General features: G+C 34.2%; 1 protein-coding gene across 1 annotated transcript; it reads right to left on the bottom strand.

The window, feature by feature from the left end:
- Positions 1-6,515: 6,515 nt before the first annotated feature.
- LOC149957400 (cytochrome P450 4C1-like) lies at positions 6,516-19,521 on the bottom strand. Its single transcript, XM_090167016.1, has 11 exons — positions 19,189-19,521; positions 17,984-18,096; positions 16,528-16,616; positions 15,495-15,685; positions 13,813-13,876; positions 13,559-13,682; positions 11,537-11,680; positions 11,017-11,187; positions 9,793-9,859; positions 8,423-8,593; positions 6,516-6,673 (listed from the first exon to the last, which is right to left on the bottom strand). Exons 1-11 carry the CDS (start codon positions 19,376-19,378, stop codon positions 6,516-6,518), a joined length of 1,482 nt encoding a protein of 493 aa, XP_090023142.1. The 5' UTR covers positions 19,379-19,521.
- Positions 19,522-27,238: the final 7,717 nt, after the last annotated feature.

Here is a 27,238-nt window from a genome sequence, read left to right as displayed (position 1 = left end):
AAAAAGGTAAAAGTTGCTGAAGATGATATGATTTAGCTGCATCGAATATTGTAAGACTAACAAGGAGACATCCCGAAGTGTAACCCACCGATTTTGTTCAAACTCGGGGAATGGTACACCTTCTTGTAACTTGAAATATCCTAAATATAATTTATTCAATGGTCAACCGTTTTGCCATGGCAACGAAAAATGTTCTTGACAACAACAAATGGAAATTTCCCATTGAAAGAAACATGGGATGCTGACAGATTGCTAGGACCCCCCTGTGAAAAAATTGAACAAATTTCAAAATATCGAAAATGCCAAAAATAGAAAAAATAGATAAAAATTGACAAAATAAACATCAAAATTGATCAACTTTTGTTCAATTTGAGGTCAAAATCCCATGTTATTTTCAATGGGAAAATTTTATATTTTGTGTTGTCAAAAACATTATTCGTTGTCATGGCAAACGTATGGTTGCCCAAGAAATAAATTATCTTCAGGACCTTACATGATACATGAAGGTCTACCAATCCACTGAGTTTGAACAAAATCGGTGGGTTACATTTCGGGATGTCTCCTTGTAAGAGTATGATTGGAGCAGGGCAAAAAAAATATTATCTCTGGTTTTTCTTTAATGTTAATGATTGTTGTATTGACCGCGCATATAAGCCCCGTTGTCATATGCTTGACCTCAACAGATTACTAAATCTAAGTGGTTATTATCCAGAAATTCTAAAACAAACTTTGTCTGAATTAGAACCAGTGCTATCATTATTTTGCAAAAATCCATTAAGTATTCCTTGATTTCAACACACCGCATTAAAATAGAGGGGTTCTTTATGACTAACATCTGGAATGTAGTCCATGATAAAAGATAAATATTTTGCTGCCCTTATCGAAACAATTGTTTTTGACAATACTCTAACTGAAGTAAAATGAATCATTTAATTCTGAATATCCTTTCCTAAATAGCTTCTAAACCTATCTTTGTTATTTACACGCCTCAAGTGCTCTGACTTTACAGGGCCGAACAATTCCACTTGGGCTAAGAAATTCCCATTTCCAGGGTCTCACGATGTGTCCTTAATGAACTTTCAGATAAACTTTGAATTCTAGCAAATATTCTTTCAAGGACCGCTCGCCAATGCTTTCTTCGTTATCTTTTAATTGCTGATGAGACTTTTCGACAGTGCTTAAGGTATTTAAAGAATTAGCAATAAAATTCCATTTTTACAGGCATTAAACGTGATCTGGAGACGGATTTAACGAGACCGATTTAACGAGACCCAGACTAGAGTTAGAAAAACGCGTTCCAGAGACATTTTAACGAGACTTCGTAAACTCCCGCTCTCGTTATTTCGCCTTTTTTTTAATATTATCCGCCCCCGTCCGGAGCCAATAAAAACGCCGGAAAATATTGGCGGTAACGGGGCCATTTAAATCGCTCAATTTATTAAATTTTATTTATATACTTACAATTTTTGATGGTTATTTACAATTGTATTTATTTAATATTTACATTTATTCATAAACGCGAATATTATTTAAAAATGGGGTAAGCAAAGGGCGAAGAAGTTTAACCCAGGTTGAATGAAAGGCAAAAGGAAGCAATTGTTGCTGGGCTTAAACTAGAATGGGTTTGGTCATCGGAGTTATGGGAGTAGTGAAAGCCTTCAAAAACATAGTAAAAGCGTGGAAAGAGATGGGCAAAGAAATGTCAGCTGTTGGTAAGGGGACAAAAAGAACTCTCCTACAAATTAGAACAAAATGGTCTGACTTAAAAACATCGTAAAGAAACTGGCCCAAGATTTCATAAGGATTAGAAAATCAACTGGAGATGATCTGACACCACTTAAGAATAGAGTGGTGAAACTAGTTGGCGAAACTATGATTCGTGGTATAGCATGTGTTGAAAATCGCATTGGTACTACAGCAATGAAGAAACTAGAACATTAAACTCTACTTCATATAATTAAAATATAAATTTCATTTGTTAAATATACATGAAACAATAGAAAAAAAAACCCATACCTTCTACAAGCGCTAGCAGTTTCACATACCACCAGCGAGAACGAGTGGTTTTTTATTGGTACGCCAAGTACGGAGCCTTTTCGCATTACTCCTTTGAGTACTCCACCAAGCGAGGTCCAGTGGCGTAGCTAGGAAAATTTGACCTATGGCAAACCATAGAAATTGCGCCCCTTCCCAGGTGGTCAGAATTATAGGAAATGGAATATAAGTGAAACTTAAGTTATTTTGTAATAACTATAATCTTTTATTATACAACAAATATTGTGTAATTCGAAACAAACTTATAGCGTTACCTTCCTTGCTTTGATTGACGAAAATTTGACAATAATATCGTTAAGTCTGTTTTTTCCGTTTAATTGTTATCTCTCGATACTTAGCAAAGCAAGTTCACACAACCTTCCTTGGCCTATTGAAGCTCTCAAATAATTGCGTTAAGTTTTAATTTGCTAAAAGATCGTTCACAACTCGCAATGCAGACAGAAATATCAACATTAAAAAAACCAAAAACACGACGCCAAAAAAAATTAAACTTTTGTATTAGTATTTTAACTTTAAAGTTCCCTATGGAGAAGTAAGGTATGGAAATTCTAGTAAACATAAGAATTTACCAGAGCTTTCTCGTATTTTTTCTACATTTTAATAAAGACAGTAACTTATTAACTATGTCACATCATAATCCAAGTGCAAACTTAAAAGCTTTGTTTTCCAACGATACAGAAAAAGAAAGGCAGTATTAATTTAGGCAAACATGTCACAGGATTGGGCTTAAAATCAGCTTCAAAAGGAGGGGTTTCGAAAGAGAGGATCTGAAGATGAATTGATTTAATGAAGAATCAACTAACCAGATTAACGTTTTCGATAGTACGATACGGCAATTATTCAGCATATCAGCCCCAAGGCCTTTATTTACAGCCAGATCATGAGATACCAAATACTACCAATGAAACTTCAAATTGACCACATTTAAGTGCATCATATAATTTGTATACCCTTCTCAAATCTTTAAGTTTCAGATGGTTCATACAAACAAAATGGTGATCCTCCATTAACAAAAGAAAGATGAGGTATCTTAATACCGTTTCCGATCCACTGGAAACAATCAAGAAAGTTATTACCCCAAACCGCGGGGAATCTTGGAGGAAACTCAAGCCTACAGTCCTCTCAATCCTTTCCAACGTAAGACCGTGGTCTCTTGGTAAATAGCATGCTTCTATACCAATGTCCTCAATGTCTCCTCCTATATTACAACATTGATTCCTCAGCCGCCCGTACTTACCCTATCAGTAACCCAGAAACAATACTTGTAATATATCAAAACCTGAATTCTCCAAGCGCTTGCAATACTAAATTATAACTAAAACAGTTCTCCGAGCTGAAAAAAACCGTTTAGAGATCTTAGCAGTTAAAGCCATGTAGGTACAAATGTTAGATGGGGTGGCGGATTGGTTAGCACTTTCGCCTCGCAGCAAGAGGAGCTGCGTTCGATCCCAGCTTGTGGCACTGGGTGAAAACTCGGAACAACTCCTTCTGCGTTGAGTTTGCAAGTTCTCTCCGCACTGGTTTAAGGGGTTTTCCCCCGAGTTCTTCGGTTTCCCCTTCCATAAAAACTTGTCTAGGTTAACGGTAATAGTTAGTGTAGGGAGCTGTTGGCTCGATCTCTTGGCTAGCAGGGCTTGCCACCACCCTCCTACGCATTGTAACCCGGCTACCTGAATTAAGGGCTTCAAAAGTCGCGTGGTGCCTTGGGTATTAGCCTAGCTGATTATTATTATTACTTTTAATCTAATTTTATTTCTTCATTTATTTAGTAATGTAGTCAACCATACATTTCGTCTTCCAAATGTCAAATACTCTATTTGTGTATGAAAATAAGTTTCTTCTGATAATATAATTTTTTTACTCTCTTTATTTATTAGATTGGTTGCATTTATAACACAGTTTATTGGTATTGTTATTTTAAAAATTTATTTTTATAATATGGTTTGTACACCAATAAAATATCGAATGAAAATAGATACATTACTACAATAAGCCAACAGTTTCCAAAACTAATTATCTGTTATAAAATGAGCCATATCATTTGGTTTTTGGGAAAATATTTATTTCAAAACTTAGCGGATATTAATTAAAATAAATCAAGTTATAAAATAATTCAATAAATAAATTGAAAAAAAAAGCAATTTCACTAGTGAACAAAGAATGCTAATTGTCTTAAAACCATTTCTAGTTAAATGTCCTATATTGATCCCACGTAACGCAAAGGTCTTTGATTTAATACTTTGGTCTTTTATATAATGCTTTTTGATAAATTGTTGTTCTACCTAATTATCTAGCATTTACATTGCCTAGTCAAGGTATAAACTGTAACAAATGATATAAGCCTCTACAATTAACTGACAAACACTTTTAACGTTATACATCAAATTGGCTCGGTAAGCTCTTGATGCATAACAAATAAACTTTGCAACTCCTAGTTTACCTGAGGAAAGGTTTCTTCTTGGTAGATGAATTGGTTTAAACGCTGGTTGATAGCTAAAAATCTTTGATACACTGAACCAATTCACTATGTCATTACTGACTCATTAGCTAAAACCCCCTGCATACACTACAAGCAAATAAGGATATATAAAAAACCAGGGCTTAGAATACACCCAAAGTAGTAATGTAAAGTTACTAAGACTAGTTGTTGGCTTATTTTAGTGTTTCGTAAATCGTGATTTTGGTTAGGCCTTTGCTCTGAAAATAATTTGACAAAAACATTTTTCGGAAAGTGATAATAAGCTAGAAACTCAAATTTGAATAATTTAAAAGATTCTGAGCTATCGTGTTGTATTATTTATCTTATTAAAGTTGGTAAAAAGAGTTTAATTTAATTTATTTCCCGAGCTCTTGGCGTACCGCAATCCGCCATTGTTGTGGCGAGCTTTTCGGCGGCTAGCGACTGCCGTCGACCTCTCGCTAAATAAGCAGAACGCTTTCCTGTTGTTTTTTTGGTCGAGATGTCTCTGCACACCGATTTGGCGCGACGTTCGTGAATTTCCAAAACCATCCTTCCTTTCTGTTAATTTAGCGAGGCTTCGCTATTTTGCGATACTTAAAAACGTCTCTGCACCGGGCCCATAGATGTCAATCTTAACATGTGGCTTTAATACAAAAGATTATTTATGGATTACCCAACAACAAACTATCACTTACTTACGTTCTTTATAAACGACCCGCAAAACAAACTTCCCATAGTGCATGCGCAGCATTGCGAACCAAGGAGAAACTTGAGAGAAAATGTATTCCGCTAAATCATAATTTCGTGGCTTCAAAATCGTTTATTTTTATGAAATTATTAATCTTGAATAGCCGGGCCTATAAATTGAAACCTCCTGATTTTAAGGTTAAGCGCGACCCAAAAAAGGGCTAAAAGTCTCTCAAGCTGAGTTGACGTCTCCTACGACAAAACCGGTGATTTGCCAATATACGCGCAGCAGAGGTTGAAATAAGGAAAACTGTGGAGCTCTAAATATAGTCGCTTACTATAATTATTAGTCAAGCTACCGCTAACCGGAGTTCTGCACGGATGACAGTTTATATGACATTTGGTTGGCGAAAAGCGAAATGGAGGATGTTGATGAAACGAATGGATGTGCTTGTTAACGACGTAATGTTATCTTCACAATTATGTGGAAGATTTGAATAAAGATACTTTTCAGCCCAGTTGGCTCAAAGATATTGAAGAAAATAAAAATAAAGCTTTGCTAACGGCCTAAATCTAGAGACAGCACTACTGAAAGCTTAGATGCAATAGTCGTTCGATAAGCTTTGAAGGACTATTAAGCATTAAATTTTCTATTTAGAGAAAGTTAACGATATGCTTGCCTATCATAAGTCGCAGCAACGTTATTAATAAAAGCTAAAACACCTCTGAAGTTTAGGGCGACAAGTGTGGTTTTAGACTTGAAAATCAGTCATTTAAAAATTTACATAATGGTTGATAAATTTAAAACATTTCCTTTGGTGTCTATAAAAACGTTATCCCACATGGTTTATCGCAATGCTTATTTACAGATAATTACGGATATTACTTGTGTCGTTTGATTTATCCGAAGGCAATGAATATTTTCAAAAGTATTACGACATGGGTAATGGTGCATTATTTGATACTTTCTTTTCACAGTGCCTATAACTTGCACCAATTAATTTTTTGTTTAATCGAAATATGAGTCATATCTCGATAACCTATATTCGTTATTCTTTTCTTATCTTGTATTATTTGTTAATTAATAAATTTAAATTTTTGTAGGGATAAATTTTTTTTTAATTTAAATTTAAGTTTAATGACTTCTAATGTATTTTCAAGTAGTCATCCTAGATTAATGATTTTAAAAGGGGTTTATAGCTGTTTCAACGTTAGCAGCATATGTAAAAGGTAATTTTGCATTTCACAAACAAATATTCAAAAGTTATAGTTAATAAGTTCAAAAGACATTTATTACGAAAGGAAGATTTCATTATCGTGATATCATTCGCACCAGAATCGGTTTGTCTGCTCTTTGTACCATCGTGGTTTTGGTTAATACGGAATCTTCTCGATCCACTGATTTAATAATGAATCTGAAACAGACGTGAGCTAGAAAGGACAGCATGATCTTGTATCCATACACAGGTGCTACAATAATTTAAAAATCAGGTAAGTATTTAGGTGAAACTTGAAATATTTTATTATAATGTATTAACCAAAAAAATAAATCAATGTTGTAAAATTTTATTATTTGAAAGAAATCTGGAGGGAGTAAATACTACAGTAAATAGCTGTACAGTTTGAATGTTTCCACGATAATGCCTTTACAAAATCACTGAAAATTACCAAAAATCATAAAACGATTTCAAAGAATCAGTAAATAGGTGTAAAAGGTTTAAGAGAAAGCTATTTAGAAAATTCTTTGCAATATTCGCGTGAAGTATTTTTGCGATTTAAAATTCGTCAATTTCAAAAAACCAGTAAAAAATTCAAAATATATTTTTAATTAAATTCTTCTGCGTTGTTCATATTTAAGATTTTACACTCAATTTTACAATTGGCCAAAATTTCCATTAAGAACACTCTAGTCAGTGCTACGAATATTTTGGAAAGTCTAAATTACCAGATTGGGTCACCGGGTTTATAATTATTCCTAACTGCGTTTAAGTTTGAACGGCGACATTTTTATACGCGATTTAGAAGATAGGGAGCTGGTGGCTTGCAGGGCTTGCCACCACCCTCCTACGCATTGTAACCCAGCCACCTGAATTAATGGCTTCAAAAATCGCTTGATGACTTAGGCCTAAGATGGTGCCTTGGGTAATAGCCTAGCTGATTATTATTATAAGCAATAATCTTAAACCAAGCTAAGTGAAAGGCCGATTTCTGGCCTTTGACTTTCTCGGCCTGACTGTTTTCGTCGATCTTGGTCTCTTTGAATATCCAACAGGTCACCAAATCGTATCAACTGGATCTCAGATTTTTCATTATTTCCAGCGCTTTTGAACTTTTTTTTCAGTGATGAAGCGATTAAGTTGCTATTTTAAACATTCCTGTTGCTCTAGGTACCGATATTTCTGGTATGAGCTTCTTTCATAAGTCACTCTTAGCTAAAGAAAACATTTATTATATCATATACGTAGCTATTTTGAAAAATGGCGTTTATTAAGTTTCAATGTTAAGGTCGCGAAAATTGCCATAATTGTCAAGTGATTTATCAGAAATTTTCAGCGTTGATTGGATACCTAGGTATATTGCATATTTTACGTAAAACACGACGCAATCTTAAAAAATGGAAAGAACGAAAGGTACGTTCAGTAACGCACATCAAAAACATCGATGCCATCTTTTTGTTACTGTACCATTTTCGGCGTATTGATTTGATGTCACGATTGGCATCCGATGTCGTGACGTAAACGCGTAGGTGTTTACAGTTTAGCTGTTCGAGGAGTTAAAATTATACAATTGTTCTTTTATTCAACAATTCTACTGGTTTGGTCAAAGGTCTTTAATTTAATTTGAACGTATAAGCTTTTACAATGGTCCTTTTCACTTTTTAATAAAAGACTGATTGTTTCTACAATAAACAAAATGTCGTCAACAATTTCGTCATTTACCAATTCATTAATTATTGAAAATAATATTTTAAACTTGTTCTGATTTTCCAGCCCCATTATATTTATAGCCGCCATCTTTAAAAATAGCGCTGACTAGAAATAACACCGTTCAGTAACTTCCTTAATCTTTATGACGACAAGCGCTCATATAAGCAATTAATCGTTAACATATGTATTGTAAAATTGACGGCATCAAAAAATAAAAAACTTTTCTTCGAGATGTATGGCCGATTGAGCGAAATATAAGCGTATATGATTTCAATAAAAAATAAGTCATTACCAAAGCAATTTCGGAGTCCGTACGAGAATGGGATGAAGGCGAAAGTGGGAATGTTGTCCGTTTCAAACCTTTCGGGATTAAACAAGGCGGGGTTTTGAAAGTGCCGTTCGTTTCTCTGAATAAACGAGATCAAAACATTTACGTTGGTTCCCTTCGGCACAGTTTTTCCTTCTGGAAATAAATACATTTTATAAATCATTTTATTACCTTATTATCAAAAAAAGTCTTATGATGTGAAGATTTCATGATTAACTTTTAATCGTTAATGAAACGCCAGGATAATACAGAAAGCACCACTTTAGGCCCAAGTCATCTAAGGACTTATATTCCCTTTAATTCTATTGTTCGGGTTACAATTACCATATAGTGATGTGCCCTTCCTGCGACGCGAGTCAACAGATCCCTGTAATTATTATTACGGCTTTTCTCCAGTAATCCAAATCTTTCTCTTAACCTTTCGCTATGCATGTATCAACATTTTTATTATTACTCATTCTATAAAATACACGACATTTATCGGTTATCGAATGGTACTGATGAGGATATCTGCTGGCACATGCACAGTCGTGGACACTCTATATTCACATAAGTTACAACCAGCTCCCCGATTTAAGAACCATCCCTTTTTATTTCAAATAAGTTACATTGTGTGCACTCAACCGTTTCAAATTCTTCTTCTGTTAAATCTACAATTTAAAAGTGCCACCTTACACGTACCTTCTCTCATATTTAAATATAATTGATCAATTAATAGTGGAAGTAAAGTGATGAATGTTTAATAAAATGAAATTGTGCTTAGTTAAAACCACAATAAGAAAAACAAAGATCATAAAAATACCTAAAGAAATCAATGAATAGTTTTAGGTTTTAATGAATAAATATCAAACCAAAGAATAATTGCATTATTCCTAATGCTCTGAATATATTTTTGGATCATGGGAGGGATCTTTCCCCATCAAATTTAATAGAGTTGGGAAACCTTTTCCCTTGAGTTTCAATTTCGGAATACATAATGGTAAATATCTACACAGTGTTTCAATCATTTCAATTGGACACTGAATATATCAAGAATTTTAGTAATTATTGGTAAAAAATGTGATTTTATTTTAAAAATGAAAGTCAATCCTAGAAACTCAATTTCTCAAAATTTTCTTGCCTTCTTTATTTCAAGTCAGCTAGATTGATTTTTTACTTAACATTTCTAATGCGGTATTACAAAAATTAATCTGAAACACAGCCCATTAATTTAACATTTCTACTAACACTTATTTCACGAATTATAATTGAATATTATTAAGTTTCATTAAGTAATAATATTGGTTTATTACACAAAGCTAGAGTGCGAAATGTAATTTGATAATTATACTTACTTATTTTCATTTCCGATTTTAATTTTCTTCCAAGAATAGGAGCTGGTGGAAAGAGTCTCAACACCTCCTTTGATTGTTCATGAAATTAAATTACAAAACCTTTAATTATTTTGAAGTGGTTTATCTCGCGCATGAGTCATTGAACCTTAGAAAATTCCGCGGCCTTTAACGATGTCTTAAAGTTCATTAAATATTTGTCTATAGAACCATTAAGAACCAACTCTTAAACAATTTTAAAAGGCGTTATCACACTTTTTGTAGAAATTTTTTACAGCCGAGGCAATGTGCTTAATATAAGAAAGTGAAGCACTTATATCAAAAATGTCATGATACACGCCGTTGTAACAGGAACGTTTTTTCTAAGTTTAAACGACCTTGAAGACATGACCAAATTACTAAATGCCACAAGCAGATAATGTATTTGGACAATATACAATAAGAAAAAAATTAGTTTGGACGAAATTCGAAAACATGAAGTACAATTCATCTGATGTCAGATGATAAAATTTTGCAGCTTTAAATAGTAAACCTTTGATATTAACAAATCGATTTTCACTCTTATATTTAACGGCGCTTATAATAGAACACCGTTCAAAATTGAGGTTAAACCGGATAATTTATTTTTGTCGGTATAATTTGGGTGAAAAGCATTGGATTATTTACTTTCGTTATAATTTAACCTACGTTAACACGCAGATGGTAGAAAACGATTTGAAGTGAACACAACTCTTTCGAAACCTTTTGAATCGATTTGAGTTGATATCAAGGCGAAGTGTGGGCGCGATTTTAGGTTGCTCCAGTGATCTAAAATGTTCTGACTCCGAGAAAATCTAAATTTCAAATCTACTCTTATGACTTTTTGCTTGACACAAAAACCACGTTACGTTCTGTTAGGGATTTCGTTAGTGACGTAGGCAGGTTTTTGGTTTGAAATTGAATACCATGAAAAAATTTGCTTTATTTATTATTAAATATAAAACATCATAAGTCAGATAACAATACAATTCGGGGAAACCCTGGCCACGTGCCCTGTGCTACGCCACTAAATACCGTTTACCTTATGCCATCAGTCATTGATTCTTCAACTACTACAGCTCTGAGTTTGTTTGTTTCATTTATTTGTCGATACAATCAAGTTATAAAACAACAAAAAATGACCATGCAATAAATCTTCCAGGGCGACTATTTATCTGCTTCAAATATTCATTAAAAAGAGCAAAATACCTTGACGACACATTTGAGGTATTTTAGTTTGGAGATATTTTCCCAGGTAAGTTGCTGATCGTCTGTTCCCAGGACATCAGTCAGCTCCTGATAAATCTTCTCCTGCACCCGCGGATTATGACCAATCAGGAATGCAGCCCACTCTAAAGTGTTTCGCGTTGTGTCAAATGCCTGAAATGTCACAAAATACAATTCTATCACTCTCGACCAAACTTAAATGTCTGGAAAGTGATTGCAAGGGCGCAGAATAATAAACATTAGACTATGTTTGTTTGCAAATTCCTTACGGTCTATGATTGGCCCCCTTAACTAAGGCATCACTTAAACCATGCGTGACATAGTTATGTCAATCACTGCCGCGTGAACAAAGAATATAAATTCTTACAGGCAGACTGTCGTTAAATGAGTTTGCAGAAGTTTCAGGAATCATTTGAAGAAATGCCCCAAGAAAATCACACCCGGACTCTTCTTAAGGACTAACTACGAAAAGGTTGGTATGAGGAAAGTTTACTGTACTTACTGCGAAAATAAGGGTCAAGATGTCAAACATTTCTTCTTCAAATCTCTTCCAATATTTGGATTTTTCCGGAAATTTCTGTATTATGTCCATAATGCTCAAGTAATCAATTTCACCTTCTGTTCGGCCATTTCTTTTACATAAACTCTGTTTTATTATTGAATGAAATACAGAATCTTTTAAAACATTATCTTATTTTTTATGATCTCATACGGTTTATCATTACTAGGTGAGCAAAATCAGACATGAATAACAAAACTTTTAAGTATAAACCCCCATATACATCTAATGTTATTGGTTTAAAAACTGAATATTCACTGGCCACTGCTGAGTTTTCACAATAGATTTGGAGCAATATATAGTGCAGACTCAGCATCATGTAGTCGCTTCAAAAAGTATAACATGATGAACGTACGGTTAGTAATTTTCATCCAGGAAATCTCTACATTTTACAAGGTAAGGCTGAGTAATTTTACGCCCTGACTTACGTCGTTAGTGTAGGTTTCTCAACTTTGCGCATGAAATATCGTGCCTTATGTAACTTTCGACCATTTTAAATCCTAGATGGATATGTCTTCAATAATCGACGTTGAAAGCAAAGCTAGCTACTGACATTGTGAGTGATAAAGCTGGTTTTTATTAAATTATGTTTGCGCTCAGATCCCCTGACCCAAAATTGTGATTTAGAGTCAACATTCTGGCGTTGTTTGCGGCTTACAAAGTACTTAAGAGAATTGTCGCCGAGTTTCAAAAGTAACATTTCTGGGTTTATATGAGGGTTTTTGGAATAACAAATATCTAAAACCGTTTAGTGATACTTCAATGCGAGCCATCATGATTCTCTTAGACTTTCATTGGAATTTTTTTACCTTACCTTAACCTGGTAACATATTAAAGAAAAGCCAGGAATTGTTTCGGCAAAAACGACATTGATTATTCAAAATAAAATACCTCAAACTTATCACTTACTTTACAGGGTTTGTTTTTGACATTAAATATCCAACTTTTGTAGCGAACGTCTTTTCTAATCATGCTTAAAATTTTTGCTAAATTGATTTACAACCAGCGAGAAAGAAAAAATGTATGATCATTTAATTGTCATTAATAATTATTTATCATTATGAAGGGGGAAAAGAAGAAAACTTTCCATCGCTTAATATTTTCTCGAAAACGTTATTAATGGATTTTTCTTTCTTATTTGATAAAGAATGGTAAACGTTATCGTGCTAGATTCTAATACTAACAAAATGTATAACAGTTAATAAATATAAGTTGGCTTCTAACAACGCTTTCACCAACCCGTGGTATTTTAAGAGCCAATTTGACGGTTTCAATTGCATTACCGCCATCTTTCCGTTTTAAAAATTAATCACTGAATAAGTTTCTTAAAATTATTCTGGTGCAAAAGTAACATCTTGGCCGATTGCGATAACGTGTAAAGACTATTTAAGTTAGCTATACTTATGGTATTTGAAAATGCGTTTACATTATTGAAACTGTCGAATTATATCGAAATAATATTTTTATCGTAGATAATAAATTTTACATTACTGACACCAGATTTAACAGAGACTAGGGCGGATGTGACGCGTTAGTTAAGTTGAAAACCAATCTTAAACGGGTGATTTTTTGATTTCGTTTAAATCTTTCGATATATTTCCGGCCATCTTGTTTCCTGTTTGCTTTGCCCGATCAGAAAAACGGAAATAAATTCATTTATTTTATAATAACATTAATAATAGTTATACGGTAATCTAGAGACTTTTAATGGCCTACGAAAGTCTAACTAATAAACGTAAAGACAACCTGCGATTGGTCTCCTAGGAAAGCGCTTTCCAAAGTGATCCCCCCCCCTAATTTATATTCCAAGCGACGCCCCTGGAAAATTATACTCTGAGCTCAGGTAAAGGAAATGTGTCTCACTTTAATCGCAGGGGGAAGAAACCGGAAATTGTTCAGACCCAACACCCTTTGCACTTTCTATAATATTGAAAATAATAAATAGGCTACTGCCAATGAGCTTGCCTTCATTTGATGATACATGAATTGAAAGAGTTCATTGTTCTTTTTCGCCAATGGTGTCAAATTGAAAAGTGTATCCGAGTGCATCCAAGGCTTTGACATTCTCTCCCCGATTATATCGAGATACCTGAACGAAATGGCGAAATCACATATAGTATCGAAAACATAGCTTAAAGCAGTTTCCTGGGATAGTTATTTAGATTTTCGATAGAATAAAAACAGATTTAAGCAATTTGTTGTGTTTTAAAATATGAGACCTTTCGGCATATTCCAACATATCCTCGCCTTCTTTTTCGTTCAGTTGGCTTTTCAAAGCGAAATCTAAATTCAAACAGAGTATAAGCACTTGGTGTAATGAACTTTAGTTAACCTCACGTTATGTGGTTTAAACCGAACCCATATTTTTACTCGATTAACTATCTTATATTATTTTTGGGACTACCTTCATTATTAGCAACTACCAGGAATGTGTCTAATGCCATTTGTGGAAAAGGTAAATTTGTCTTTTGAAACTAGATGAATAGAAATTAAATCAAAAGCAGTCAAATCAGCTTTTATTTCTGACAAAGGCTTTACTATTGTCAAGTTATGGACTGGGAGAAATAGGTCCAGGCAAAAGGGTCCCCGATTTAAAGAGGCCCTCAACCAACACCTTATCTGAAGTAATATTTGTTACCTTCGTCTATGCTCAAATCTTTATTTCAAGGATTTACAAAGTTTAAATTGTTAAAAAGTAACAATAGTATAGTTGGATTCAACAGTGTCAGTTTGAGCAATGGAGTTTTAAACTTCAAATGTTAAATTCTTAAAAAATATAGATTATTCAAAGAAATGGCAAATATTTATAAACACAAATAGAGAAACTAAAAACACAGATTATATAGTCAATAGATAAGACTTTTGAATTAACAGATCATTTGGTAAATCCTTTCAGCACTTAGAATTATCCTTTACCCTAACTCTGACTGCATATTAAACAGTTCGCAAATTTTTAATGGTGATAACAATGTTTATTTCTTTGATGCTTAAAATTTGCCGAAAATATTTACCAAAATTTCCATCATTTGCTTATAATTTATGGTCTCACTAGTTCTGGCCCGAAAATGAAGCAAATGCATATCAGTTGCAACATTTATTAAGACACCTTTTTTCACAAGTTGAATGATTAGACAATTTTGTTTATCAAATTTACTACGAATAAAAAAGCTATCTTTGCTATATCATATCTGTTATTTTTCAATAGGCCGTATAACAATGGAAACAAAGGAAAAAGTTTTTTGCAAGGAGATATTCGTTTCATTTCTGTCTCGAGCTCCTCAAGGCCGTCACAGAAATAATTTTCATATCTTTCAATTAATTGTGTAATTACAATTTAAATAAATATAGCTTAAGATGTTGACAGATCGACTGTTTTAGAATTCCCTCGACAACGAGTGTTGTTTGTTTCAATAATTTGAATGGTTACTTATTTTTTATTATTGTTATCAGCCAGCAGAGCACGCCTCGGTTGGCGAGTTAACCACACATTGGGCTAGAATGAAAAGCTTCGCTCACGCTACACTCTTCAAAATATAGAAAATAAATAAGCCTATTTCGAAAGCAAGTAGCTGACAATGTCTACTAGCTGAAAAGACACTTTCCCTTTATTGTATCCGCGTTTGCGACATCTTTTCTTAAGCTTGGGAGACTGGGAGAAAAGACGGCGTTATGACGTATGATTAGTAAGTTTTCATCCAATACGGAGAAGGTTCCCATAGACTGATTTGCTTAAAGTCTTAGACTCGAAAATTTGAAACCAAAAACGGAAATTTAAGATATATGATTCATAAAGACACAGTGCCTCGATAGATATATTAACGGTTCGTATTCTATTTAAATACACTGAAAATTTTTGAATGATTTTCACGAATATTTCTCCATCTCTTCACAGTATACTAACCTAAAGCGTTTCTACCCGTGTATTCGCTAACAAGAACACTAATGTCCACTTTTGAATGGTCGTCCAGTCGATTTAACTTCTCTATCACTGATAACATGTGGCGCTGCATATTTTGGTCCAGGGCAGATAAATTCTTGTTGTGGAAAATTTCAGAAAGAATTTTTCTCCTTTTAAGGTAGTCTTCGTCACCTCTAAAATAGTGCACGACAATTCAGTGGAATATTTCATAAACAAAATCTTCGAACATTGATACAAGGCACGTAACCCCTTGTTCCCCCTGGCTACGCTTCTTATAAGAAAGCTTATATTTTAAATCCATCACCTAATACTTTAAGCCGTCTGCTAAAGATTTTATTAGTGACACTCACGCCATCTGAAGACGTGGTGAGAATAATAGAGCAAAAAGGTTTCTTTGGATGCTATTCTGCCATATTCATATAAATATCTGAGCACATTATTGGTTACTTCTAATTACATTGAATTATTATACATTTTTAATTTTAAGATCATTCGAGGCTTGATAAAATTTAGTAGTAGCCTTGAGAAAGTAGCCAATGTTTTACACTTGTTAGACTTATTATCAAAACAAAATTATATTTTTAAACACTCGGAATATCTTAGGAAGGCTGGTGCTCCTGATGATTTCGTTTAAGTGGTTGATCACAAATTTGTTTGTTTGCGATGTGGTAAACTAGAGCTTGGCGCTGATACGACTTTTAGTCTTGCCTCAAGTAGAAACTGACTAACCTGAAATGCATATTTCTTACTGTAATAATACATGTTTTAACGCAAAGCTTGTGTAGGTTCGTGATAAATAATTTTAATAATCTAAGAGCTTCACTAGAACCAATCGATCTTCCCTAAGTACATTTTTTCTAACTCTTTTTATCAAATCAGTGTCTTCCATTAGCTAAAATATAATAATAACAATAATTAGCTAGGCTAATACCAAAGGCACCACCTTTGGCCTAAGTCTTTTAGCGACATTTTAATTGCGTACGCATATTATTTCTCGTTAAAACATTTTTCATACTTTGCAACAAATATGCTCTTTCCAATTGATGTTCTTAGAGGATTATACATATCGGATTTATCTAGTTCTTCTCGGCTGGTTAACAGTATCTGCAAATACAACGATATTCTTATTGCAACAGAATATAATTTAGCGACACTCTTAACATAATTTGCTTATTTAACTGTTCTCTAAAATTGTAACCACTGTAATTTGTATCTAGGCCTTTTAGACACATAACCTTCACATGTGCAATTTTGTGGAAACCTGGACGCCAGTCATGAGCATTTTGTTCCAAGTGCCGCTCAGCTCTTGCACGCTATCTTGATATTTGCTCAAGTTCGAACCCGACACTTAATATTAAACGCTCATATGAGAGACGGAAATAAATCCCGATAAATGACTCGGAATAACTTTACCACGTGCTTTACTTAACAATGAAAAATATATTCTAATATTTTAGAATGTTATAACGAATTTATAGGTTAACAATTTTAATTTTGACTTCGTAAAACCACTTTGTGTTTTCGATCACGTGCTCCAAAAGATAAGACTGATACTGATGGTGAAATTAACACGTTTATCTTTTAAAAAAACTATCGTCAACTACAATTAATGTCAATTAAATATGTGCAGAAAAACGAACCACAGCTAATATTTGAAAAGCTATTTTTCTTACGAATTTAATATTTTCAGAACGCATCGCATGCGCAGTGTTTCATTACATGATTTAAAACGCAATGACCATGAACCATGGAAGGTCATTCGAAACCTATCTCGGGAACCGTTGGGTGCTCACGATCGCATTTTATGACGAAATAGCTCCGGATCGACGTTAATTGACCAATCGGAAGCTAAGAATGTAAACACCAAATATAAGAAGATCATAAATAAAAAAATTCGATTATTACTAATCATCATTAAAATCAATTAGCTCAAATTATAGGTTCATTGAAATCAATTGGTCCTTAAAACTGATGGTTTTCAAGATACAATTTCATTGACCTTGCCATGTTTCAGGGTCAACCGAATTTTAATGTTGATGCCGTAGCACAAGCTCTTCCAACATTTTTAACACCTAAGCGTGATCTCTTGCACATTTTTATTTATGACCTTCGTTAATTTTTATGTTTATTTTCTCGGGTTACTTATTTTCTCGGCTTACTATTGGCCAATTGACATCGGTTCAGAACCACGTGGACATAAAATACGTAGGCGCACACCTTTCTAATTAAAACGGAGTCTAAATCCAACGGTTCCTTAGTTTTTGTATAACATTCAGGACATGGCTCCCTGTGCGTGCTAAAGTATCTGAAAATATAAATTTCCTAAGAAAAAAAGCTTTTCAAATATTAATTCTTGCTCTCTTTTTAGTGGATACCCTTCATATTTGATTGTTTAAAATTTGGTGTTGCTAAAAATAAATTCAAAGGGTCTCGGTAATAAAAAGTGAAAAGCCAAATGAAGAACTACGAACTTCGGCACTTTCAGCTGTGGTTAAAACCAATATCTTCTTATGAGCGATCTTGACGTAGAACATGTCTTCATCCTTGAATAGTTTTCCCATTGCAGTGAAAACGTGCATCACAGCTGTTTCAAGTTATAAAATTACTACTTTAATGATTGCAATCAGTTAAATCTGCGTTTAAAAAGATTATTTATTCGAATTCCTTTGCACGACTTACCTTGATGTCTCTATTTTACCACCATGAACAATAGGGTATCGCAAATTTAATGATGTATTATTAAAACTTAATAATTTAATTTTATCTGAAAAAGTATGAGATAGTAACACCGGTTTTTTTGAGAACATTAATAAAGTGTAAGAGTCTTCTACGAATTGCAATAGTTTTAATAAAATAAAATTTATACTCGTTTAAGTCCTGTTAACCCTACTTAAATAATGGATGATTGCATATTTTTGTAATCAGTTCAATCTGCGTATAAAAAAATTTATACGAATTGCTTTGCATCACTTACCTTGACTTTTCGATTTTACCGCCTTAAACAATAGGCATCGCAATTTAAAGACGTAGAGTTCAAAATAATTTATTAAATCTAATCGGAATGAGATGATAACACCGGTGTTGCGTAGATTTACTAAATAAAATTAATTTATATATTTAAAATAAATTAAGTTTTATTTATTAAAGTTGTGAGGCAGCGGCGGACTGTTTCTTTGAAGCCCCAGACCCCAATGTTAAAAGGTCCTTCATGAAAAAGTGTTTTTGGTTTTAAGACAATGTTGCGGTAGGAGCGCCTGGGGCCCTTATTGGGTAATCCACCACTGTAAGCAACTACATGCTTTGTTGCTACCTTCTTCCTACAACCGCCAATAGATTTTAAATTTACTATTTTTTCCCCAGAAATTTAAGCTTAAATTTTTATTCAAACAGAAATTGTCTCTAATAACGATAGCGCTTAAAATTTTAAATATTAATTTGAACCCTTTGCTGGGAAAGAAAACTGTTAAATCGATGGAACTTCCTTTCTTTATAACGTTGAGATTGTTTTAGTAAACCAACATTTCGTTTGCCTCATTCTATGAAATTTCACGCAAATGTTACCCCTTCATCACTATACTCGCAGAATTACAATTGACTTATACCATGAGCGATTATTTATTTGGCGCTCGTTTGGCACATTCGGGCTTTCAATTATTTTAAAAGCAATTGTACTTACTTGTCATTTTACCAGCGCCTTCTCTCGCTGGGTTGAAGAAGTAATGCAAGTGTCCCAAGAAGGGCAGAGTTTTCAAACTGGATATTTCGGAGTCTCTTTTCTTTTCACTATTTACACTTTTGAACAAATACACTAATAGAAATACAACTGCAGAAATTAACGCCAACGCTATGGTGGCAATGGCTTCCATGCTAGGAACACGACGTTGTATTTAGCCTAAATTCCAATGTGAAGTGACCAAAAGTCCGAAGTGGAAGTCTAATATAGTAAAAATATTTAAATAAATAATCAGCTGGGCTTATACCCAATGCACAGTCTCAGGCCTTAGTCACTCAGCGTCTTTTAACTAAATGTTGAATTACATCCAGTTTTAGTGGTCTATTGTATATTAAGAGGGAATCGAATATTGGGCAATATGTTTTATAAACATCATTTTTTACGATTTCATATAAGTTTTTTTTTAAATATTCACATTTTTTCCTCAAGTATAACTATCTAAAACAGGGTTTATTTAGTTTCAGGTATATTTAAATGATAAACGAACCTTTTATTTCATTGCATTTTTAATAATTTTAAATGGAAAGAGGAAGATATATTGAAATAAAACGCCTTTAACATTTCCTTATTAGGCTTTCCTGTATGCTCAAAATACAATAGAGAATGGATCAGTGATTTTTTCATTAATTTCGAGTTGTTTTTTGGGTTTAACTTAGCTAAAATTGTGAAAAAAACTATACTGCTAATGGCACGTTAAATATATTTTGTAAAACGAAGAAAGTTTTTAAATTGAAAAATGCATAGGACAAGAATCATCAAAAGTAACGGATTTTGAATTAGTTTGCTAACTTAGTTGGTTTCTATTAAAAAGACCGAAAAATAATTCTTCATCTTTATGACCTACTTCAGAATCGTTTAAACAATCGACCAAAAGACGCATTTCACTATCAGATTAATTTTCTGAAATGTTTTTCATCTAAGCAATAGAAACATTAAGCTTGTCCAAGGTTTTTAATCTCTGTGGCTATTTGTTTGCCCATAAGGCGCTTTTGATAACGTGGCTACCATTTTCACCCCTTATCGCGTTCTCAATGGCTCATTTCTTAGTCAAAGCCAAAATGTTTAACTTTTTTAACTAACACAATAACCTTTCGGCGTCAGAAATCAAATCCATTTGGTGTGAACAACCGGTGGTCTTTGCAATTGACTTATCATGGTAAATTTTAGGTGAGCCAGGGTACACGAAACAAGGAATAAGAAAAGATTGTTTCCATTAATATTACCTAGCATTATAAATGTTGGGACTAATTAATTACATAGTAGTATAATCCTTCATCACTAAAAATGAAATATTATTTATTAAACGGATTGTTTTGTGCGTAACCGATATACATAAAACGGAATAATTTGGTGAAATTCAATTCCTAATAGAACTCGTTACTTAGTATTGTTAAAGTCGAATATCGTTGTCACATACTCTTCTGCATCGATTTAATTAATAGGAAGATGTTACAACTGAGATATACGAAAATCTAGTTGCGTATAGAAGCGTTTGCAGAATTTGATAGTTTTATTAGATTGGTTTAAAAAGTAGAGGACACGACGAGGGTATTGGTTTTTAAAACTAACTAAAAAAGAATTGTTTAAGCGTAAACTTGCGAACGATGCGCACAGGATCTTGGAAACGGGGACTTCTAAATTTGCGAAGTCCATAGAACTTTGAAGCGAGAGTTTCATAGAATGATAGATGAGTGAGGCCCCTAGGGGCGCCATGCCCTGTTTGTTGTTCCGGTTGCACTTTCCTGAAACCGCCACTGTAAACCCATTTCCATATATTCATATATAACCCTGTGATATAAGGCCGTTAAGATTACTTCTTTTTGAGGGATAGTTATATGTATTGGTTTACCCCTGGATAGCTTATGATAAGCGAATAGTCTAATTTCTTCTTTTTAATAATAATGAATAAACATAAGTATGGCAATGAACGATTTCCCTTAATGATAATCGATTGTTTCAAAACTGGGAATTCTTCGCTGCCTACCCTTTGTTTAGCAAATCAGTTTTACTCTCGTGGAAAGATATCAATCCTTAGCCGCGTAATGAATCATTGGCGAAACACTCTATCATAAGAAAAAGTAAGCATTTGGAGTTTATGAAGTTTCATTCTAATCTTAATTATTTAAATTATAATAATATCATTATCGGACGTTATATTGAAGATAATGGAGTGCCAGATTTAAATGGAAATGTTGTTTTTCTCCAGGATATTGCAAACATCAGAAAATTAAAATTTAAACATAGCTACTATATATTTTTTCTTTTCTGAGCACGTTAATAATGATTTGATGTTAGGTCATTCCTAATACCCTGAAAACAATTATCGCAGTGACCTTCGTAAATAAGTATAAATAATCGACTTTCTTTGCTTCATTATACCAGGCAACATGGATAATTAATGGAGTAAACGTTCCGCTGGTGATTCTAGGCGAACCAGCTAACACGTTGCTACCTTGGTAAACGAAAGCCATTAGAAACATTGCTTCTTTCCCGAAGGAACCCTAGTTGTTTCACGTTTATTTAAGTTCTGCTCGTATGACAGTGGAGACGACATTCGGCAGGCTTAAAAACCTAAATGGAGGATGAAAATTAATCGACTGGATATAGGTTTACTTACAGCCTAAATCTAGAAACAGCACTACTGAAATATTAGATGCAATAGTCGCTCGATTAGCTTTGAAGGACTATTTAGAAGTAAATTTTCTATAAAGAGAAAGTTCATAATATGCTTGCTAAGTATCTGTTATTTGTAAATCTATACACCAATTGAATTTACGTTTGAAATTGATTTTTTTGCTTAACTCAGGGTAAAGGAATATCTTGGGCAAATGTTAGTATTTACTGGAGAAAAGAGAAAATGGTTAGGGCTTCCTACAGTGTTCCTCGGTGTTTGGCAATTTCGAAACAGACTAGATAGAATTCTAATTTGTTGATTATGGGCTGTTAGAGAGGTAATATTGTGGTAACTGGAAATAAAGTTTGTTGGTCTATCTATTCGGTAATAATTGTCTGCTGTACTGTTTTGAATAATGGTGATAGGGGTAGCTGGATTATTAATGGCACCTGGATAATAATTATTTTGAGAGTTTACAAGTAAGGTTGCTGGGATACTGAAATGGTAAGTACGGGCAGCAAAAGAATTAATGTTGATGAGGATTTATTTAGAGTAGAATACATTGGTTTAGTAGCATGAGACTTACCAAGAGACCTCGGTCTTACGCTGGAAAGGTTTAAAAGCACTTTAGGCTTAAGTGGGCTCAGCTGTCCCCGCGGTTTGGAGTAATACCTTTTTTTGATTTTTCCCGGGTATCTGAAATGCATTAAGCTACCCCATCTTTATTTTGTTAATGGAGGATCGCCATTTTGTTTGAATGCAGCATCTTGATCTTAAGGATATGAGATGGTTATACAACGTATGGTATGATGAACTTAAAAAACTAAATCAGTTTTATTTATTAATATTAACAAAATTGACAAAGAATAGAGGTAATCCTCTAGGGAAGCCCCTGGAGGAAAAAGTTTAAAATTGATGCCGCGTTGCCCCGCTGAATCGCGATCGCGATGCGTTGGAGAAGGAACTGAACCGAACGCGGCTCACCGGTGACGTCCTTTAAAGGGATCCACCTCTGGGGTTGGGGCAAAAAATATCGCCCCCCGCCGTACCGGCCTCTGTTTCCTTTGTATAACACGGTGGCGCTGATAGCTAGTGCTCGGCCCACGCGCTAAACTTACGCCATAAAACAACTTTTAAATTGTTTGCAGATGATTTTCTCACAAAGAAATTTGAAAATGTCGAACGGTTATAATCGTCAATTTCGTGTTCATCCTTTAATTCCGCCATCAGAAATAAACGGAAATAAAATGATTCTTTAAGAAACAAAAGCAAGGTTTGTTTATAAGAGGAATATGAAAATTTTGAGTGTGTAAAAAAGAACTGGCTTGAGGTGAAATTGACTGTAAAAGGAAAAGTAGTTAGGCTTACTTTTATCCATGGACTTAACCCAACGGTAAATGAAGCTAGACGTAGGCTGGCGAGTTGGTTTTAGGCCTACAGAAAAAAGAACTTTGATGTCCCTGCAGACATATTGTTAATAGGCATACCAAAGCACTATGTTTCAGAAATCGGTTTTTGCATATTTGGATTCTCCAGAAAATGAAGATGACCCCTGCAGTTACATTTTCAGTTACGCCCCCTTTAACAAAGAACGGCCAGGTCCAGATCAAAAATGTCTTTTGAAATAGTTAGAGGACGTCTCTTTATTGTATACCGCTGAGAAACCTTTGCGACTTTTCGTAGTTTTCCAGTAATTTATAATCTAATTTGCAAAAATATTTCCGAAAAATAGCCCACAAATAGCCCAACATTTGGCTATTTTTGGGCTAGATTTTAAATTATTTATCCACAAATTTATATTTCTGGGTCTTCAGGTCTGGTAACAGAATGAGAGCCCAAATTAGTTAAGTTCAAATTTCCTAAGAAATCTTCTGCTACAACGTCTTCGTCGTTACTTCGATTATCTACATGTACATTCGTCAACAATTCGGGTATCTCCGGTTCTTGAAAAAGTTCTATCGCTTCTTTGGGAAATGACTGTGACGTTCTTTTTAGAAGTCTTTTTTTCAAAGAGTTGTCGGATAAAATAGGATCTGAAGAATCTAGAGCTCGACAAAATACATCTTCTAAATTATCCTTTCGACTAGTCTTTCGAGCATGGTTTTCCCTGTCATGACGATACACTTTGTTTCGGGATTCACCGGCTTGCTCACTTAACATTCCTACCGGTAATGCGGAAGTTTTAACAATGTCTTCCCCGTGAATTAGTATTTTGTGAAGTGTTACCGGCATATAAAACCTTTGTGATGTTGAATGTACATTTCTCCCAGCTGTCGACAATACTGGCCAAAGGATGACGTGTAATTTTTGTATAAGCCATTTCTCTATGCCAAGTATTTCTGAAACCAGTTCCTGATTTTCTGGTGAAAATGCTCTTCTTGCAGTATTTCCGTCGTTACTTGTGCCCGCGCCACGTGGATTAGGAAAGTCAACTCTTAGTGACAGTTTTTCCCACATTAAAGTTTGGATAAGTTTTTTCCTTTGGATAAATATCGAATTGTGAACACCACCTTTAATTCGCCATGTTTTTAATCCCTCGGCGTTACGATATCCCAAATGCAGGCAAAACTCAAAAAATCTTATCCACGCGTGAAGAGGGCTAATTCCGTGATTAAATTTATCCGCGTTGAGTCTTGGTTCGCGAACGATTTGATTAAATTGTGCTGGTGTTGAACCACATATTGAGCAAGTTTGTTGAGACTTCGCCCCAGATATAATACTTAAAACCTTTCCATCGATTATCGTTAAATAAAGTTTATATTTGATGGTTACACTTAAACCATTCGATAATTGTGAAGTCAAAGGTTGAAGGTTGTCAATCTGCTTTTCAATGAAGTATTTTTCATTTAAAATAGAATCTGTACTTTCTTTTATAAATTGGATCCTCAGTGGCCTGCAAAACCTAATTGACTGAGAAGTTGGATTGTTCCAAATTATATGTCCAGTACTAGAGCTAAGACGTAAGGGGATCATTGTTGTAACAAATGCGGCATCCGAAATTTTGTCCACACCGTCGAATTTCTGTTTGTATCACGATTGACCCGTACTTCCATCGAAACCCCACGAAGCAAAAAGCACAAGGTCGACGGATTCAATGTTTGAGGCTTTGGCGTAATTTTGAAGAACTTCCTCTTGCAGCTTAATTATTCTGAGAACGGTGTGATCTAGCAAGACCTGTAAAGGTACTGAAGCGACAGTGTCTGACACTTCGATAGATTGTGGCCTACAATGTGACTTAGCCTCGAGAACTTGGTAATATGGCGGAAATAAATTAGATCCATGCAACATGGCTGTTTGGCGTAACATTTGATAAGTGGCGACAGATAAATTGCCATCTACAGTTAGGGACAGCGCTTCGTCCGCAGTACAAGCTGTACATGTCGGAGTCGGATTATTAATATACGGCTGAACTCTCGTAACCCGACTTGGACTTTTAAGTAATTCTTCCAAAACATTAGATAATTGGTTTTAGCCTTGAATCTTCAAAGCAAGCCTCGTTGATTTAAAAATTTGCTCTGTGGGTTTTTCCGACATTTCACTCGCTAGAGCACTGACCTTTAATCTTTTAGCTCTTGATTTCGCATTTGAGTACTCTAGCGCTGGTCTACCAACAGTAGAAGTAGACGGTGATGAAGAATCACATTCGACTAGATTTTCTTCCTCGAGGCTAGATGCAATTACCTCTTTGGGAAATGAAAACTCTGTGTGCAGCCACGACGCGTGTTTCTTCATGAAGTTAGACATAGTCCTGTTAGACTCTTTCCACCATTTTTCAAAGCGGTTTTTTTCTTTTTTTAAAGCAGTTTTAAGACATTTAATTTCGATATCTGCAAAATTACCTTTTACATTATCGCCCATTAAAGTAAGTTCTTTTTGTACACAACTATCAACATCTTTTTCCGATTTAAATATGTGGACCAAATCTGACTTTTTGATTGGAAAATTCGTTTTTGACAGCAGCTCTTCCATTGTCGCAATCTGTATTTTAAATCTGTTAAACTGAACGCGATTTATTAAAAGGATTTTGCTTCGAATTCGTAAAAAATTCGTAAAAAACTTTTCCGATTTTACCTAAGTCTAGCTTAAAAAACGTAAATCATATTTTTTAGAATAAATGTATCAAGTTTGTAAAGTAATTTGGTATTTCTCGTTTCTAGCCAAATGTTGGGCTATTTGTGGGCTATTTTTCGGAAATATTTTTACAAATTAGATAGTAAATTACTGGAAAACTACGAAAAGTCGCAAAGGTTTCTCAGCGGTATACAATAAAGAGACTTATCCTCTAACTATTTCAAAAGAAATTTTTGATCTGTACCTGCCCGTTCTTTGTTAAAAAATCGATTAAAGATCGAAGATTTGGTACGATTTTTGGCGGTTTTTCGTTAATATTTCGTTTTCTAAATAAGATTTTTAGATCAAGTTTTTATTATTTGCTAAGAATCGTATTGCCAACCCGATTCCATAACCAAAATAGTATAAAACGCAGTAGGAAACGATCTTCGCCGCTAGGGGGCGTAACTGAAAATTTTACTACAGGGGTCATCTTCATTTTCTGGAGAATCCAAATATGCAAAAATATTTTATGTTTATATCCTCCTGAATTGTTGCCACAAAAACCGATTTCTGAAACATAGTGCAAAGGTAAATGTATTTTTCCTTCAACACTTGCTGCATACTCATGAAAAATACTGTAATGAATTTTACGAAAGTAATGATACAACCGCAACGGTTATTACACATGAGTACGTAGTTAGGAAAAATGGAATTTGTGTCGAATCCACCAAAACATCAAGTGAAAGCGTACAAGCAATGCGTACAGATGATGTAGAAACTCCATGTAAAATTGTTGTCACAGGTTTGCTACTTATTTCTTATTTGTACCATATTTAATAAAAATTATAATATTCGTTATTCTTAACTATCAAGGTACTATTATTGACTCTGACAAAAATACTGAAGAGGTTTTGAAGTCCAACAACTTTAATTTGAGTGTCCAAGAAGAAATACTCCCCTATGAAGAAGATTTAGCCAAAGATGTCCGGTTTTTGGGGTAGTTTTTTGGGAGCCCATATCTCTGAAACAAAGCAGTTTAGGACCCATGTTAATTAGACATTTTTTACTCATAGCGACCCATAGAATGCACATAGAAAGTTTCGGTACTCTTACCAGTAACACCCTGTATATCAGACGTTTCAGTCCAACAAGCAGTACGCCCTTAGAACGAGTCCATTTACCCTGTTTTAAGTATTTCTAATAAGTATTTCAATTCAGATTAGATGTTTCTGAGCTTTCACCATTAAGACATTCTACAAGTTCAGAAATTACTCGAGCTTCTAACATTTCACCATTCAATGAGAATAACATTTCTACATTGCCTAC

This window comes from Leiobunum rupestre, chromosome 2, assembly GCF_980474605.1.
Source record: "Leiobunum rupestre chromosome 2, qqLeiRupe1.1.hap1, whole genome shotgun sequence".
NCBI classification, from domain to species: Eukaryota; Metazoa; Arthropoda; class Arachnida; order Opiliones; family Sclerosomatidae; genus Leiobunum; species Leiobunum rupestre.
The sequence above is the reverse complement of the archived record's forward strand: the minus strand, read 5'-3'. Positions and strand labels throughout refer to the sequence as shown.